The sequence below is a fragment of the Amphimedon queenslandica genome, unplaced genomic scaffold (genome assembly GCF_000090795.2).
Source record: "Amphimedon queenslandica unplaced genomic scaffold, v1.1 AMPQUscaffold_13373, whole genome shotgun sequence".
Classification (NCBI taxonomy): Eukaryota; Metazoa; Porifera; class Demospongiae; order Haplosclerida; family Niphatidae; genus Amphimedon; species Amphimedon queenslandica.
This window is the reverse complement of record NW_003546391.1, coordinates 45589-48008: the sequence shown is the minus strand read 5'-3', so window position 1 is coordinate 48008 and position 2420 is coordinate 45589. Positions and strand designations below refer to the sequence as shown.

The 2420-nt window shown below is 34.1% G+C and overlaps 1 protein-coding gene across 1 annotated transcript; it reads left to right on the top strand.

Annotated features, from left to right (window-relative positions):
- The first annotated feature begins 56 nt into the window (after window positions 1-56).
- LOC109582596 (uncharacterized) lies at window positions 57-1831 on the top strand. The gene is made up of 6 exons (XM_019997399.1): window positions 57-544; window positions 597-715; window positions 781-936; window positions 989-1172; window positions 1226-1573; window positions 1622-1831. Exons 1-6 carry the CDS (start codon window positions 133-135, stop codon window positions 1630-1632), a joined length of 1230 nt encoding a protein of 409 aa, XP_019852958.1. The 5' UTR covers window positions 57-132; the 3' UTR covers window positions 1633-1831.
- The last annotated feature ends 589 nt before the right edge of the window (window positions 1832-2420 follow it).

The window sequence follows — 2420 nt, the reverse complement described above, 5'->3', positions numbered from 1 at the left end:
ACTATACATTATGTATACATGTACATGCATTTTAATTATTAATTCTTTTATAGGTTTCCTGATAATACCAGACTAGTCAGTGCAGTGTATGCAATATCAACCAGTCCACTCCTCAAGTCACTGAGGATAGAAATGCAACACTGTATTGATCTCAGTGATCCTTCTTTATCCAAGTATCTCAGATTTGCTGTTGCTCCAGTTCACACAGCTAGTCTTCCTTACCAGTTCTCACTAATTGAAGGAGGGGAGTTTCCAGCATACCAGAGATATGGATCAATTGAACGAAGCAAGTTCTGTCAATTAGCTATTGTTGGGGAGGAAGAAGAGGAAAATGGAGGAGGTAGGAATGAGGAGAGGAATGGACAGGAAGATGGAGACTCAGGAGATGAGGGTAAGGGACAAAGAGAAGGACAAGGAGCAGGAGGACAAGAAGGAGAATCAGGTGGAGTAGGAAGGAGTGATGGACAGGAGGAAGAAAATGGATTGAAGGAGCCAGTGGATTGTACTGAAGGCTCTGATTTAAGTACACCACAATCTAAAACTAGTGAGTGTATGAATATTGGAATTGATTGGTACAAATTCACTTTCATTTATAGTCGTATCTACTCATTCCACTGGCATACCTGAAGCTACAGTGTATGCTGGACAAGTATTTTATGAACGACCAGATAAAATGAGATTTTCAGCTGTGAGAGATTTAACTGTGCTACATCAGGTATATTGAATTATTTATATACCTTTATTATTTTTAAAATTTTAAATTATTTATTAATTTATTAGTATATTAAAAAGGAGTATTCCAATGCAGAGTTTGATCAAAACATCACTTTTAAACTTCAGTCACCAAAAGGATGTCTTGAATTAATATTTAATGATGAGCAGCAAACAGAACCAACAACTGGATGGAGAGTTAAACCACATTTAGTACCTTGTCAAGTAATTTATTTCATCTAAATTACAAGACAATTAGTTACTTTTATTTTGATAGATTGAAGAACATGAAATACTTGGTTTTGGTAACATTAGTACTACAATTCCTCCATCTTGTCTAGTATCAATATATGCTGAGAATAGTCCCCATACTGTACCTAACTTGAGTTATTCTGTACCATTGAAAGGTGTACAGAAACCAAAGCAAATTGTTATTAATAAATCACTAAGAGATTTATTAGGTATGTATTTTTGGTATTAAATCAATAATAGTTAATATAATGTATGCATATAGATGCAGATCATTCTGTTAGTACTAAGGATAATCCTAATCCTGGGTCACAAAATGACATCAACAAGCATCTTAATGATCTGAAACGTTTTCTATCTTCTTCAGAATTATCAATGTTTCGTGACATAGCTAATGGTTGTAAGGATGCAAAAATTATTAATCCTTCTCAGTATGATGAGTTATTTGATGGGATGAATCGACAGTCTTTATCAGAAAGAGTGGGAGTTTTTTTTCAAAAAATTACAAATACAATCGAATTTTGTCCAGATATAATTAGTACATTCTTGTCTATACTGAGAGAACAGGATCATGTAGTTCTTTCTACATTAGCTGACAGGATTGCTGCTTCATGTAAGTTATTGATTGTCACAATAATTTACTTTATTTCATACATTATAGTAGATAGATAAACAAGATAATGATTGTTGAAGCAATGACATAAATGTTTTCATTTTTCATTTGACTTTTATTTTATGTCTTGTGTATGTGTGTGTGTGTGTAGTTTTGCATTTGTATTTGCTTTATTTATGAAAAAGCAAGGAGATGCCTCCGTCTATAATGTAACATACTATGTACATACAGCACAGACTGCAATCAACGGCATTGGGATTGAGCTGCTATTCTATCTATTCTACCATAAATTAAAGCGTAGATTAAAGTATGATAATAGAGACTACGTAACCGAGTCTCTATTATGTAGTCTTAGGTTACGTAGTGTCTATTATCTATGATTCTATATACAAAGAAATAATATCAAATGGGGTTGTCATCCACCATGTTTTAGGTCAAAGTTATACAGAGTTCCAATGGCTGATGTGCAAAGTTGAGCTGTTTTGCCAAAAAGGTTGTGTTGTGCTGAACTCAGTACAATGAGAGGCTTCAAATCAATTGTTCTTTGAACATGACTAATAATAATTTCACAAGCTGCTACTTCTCGCCCAAAGGGGTCTATAGTAAAGATGGCGAAAATCAGCTTGTGATTGACTATACAAGAGCACTCAAGTGTGTACCCTCGCCACAATCTGCATGTAAGAGTTTTAATAAATAAAGAGAAAATAATTAGTGAAAGTTTTGAGGCAGAGAAGAAGCTTCAGCATATACTGGACTAAAACTTAGTGAATGTTTTGAGACGAATTTTTTGTTTTTTTTAGACAGAGAAGAAGCTTTAGCATATTTGCTGCACTGCTGCATGCTGCAG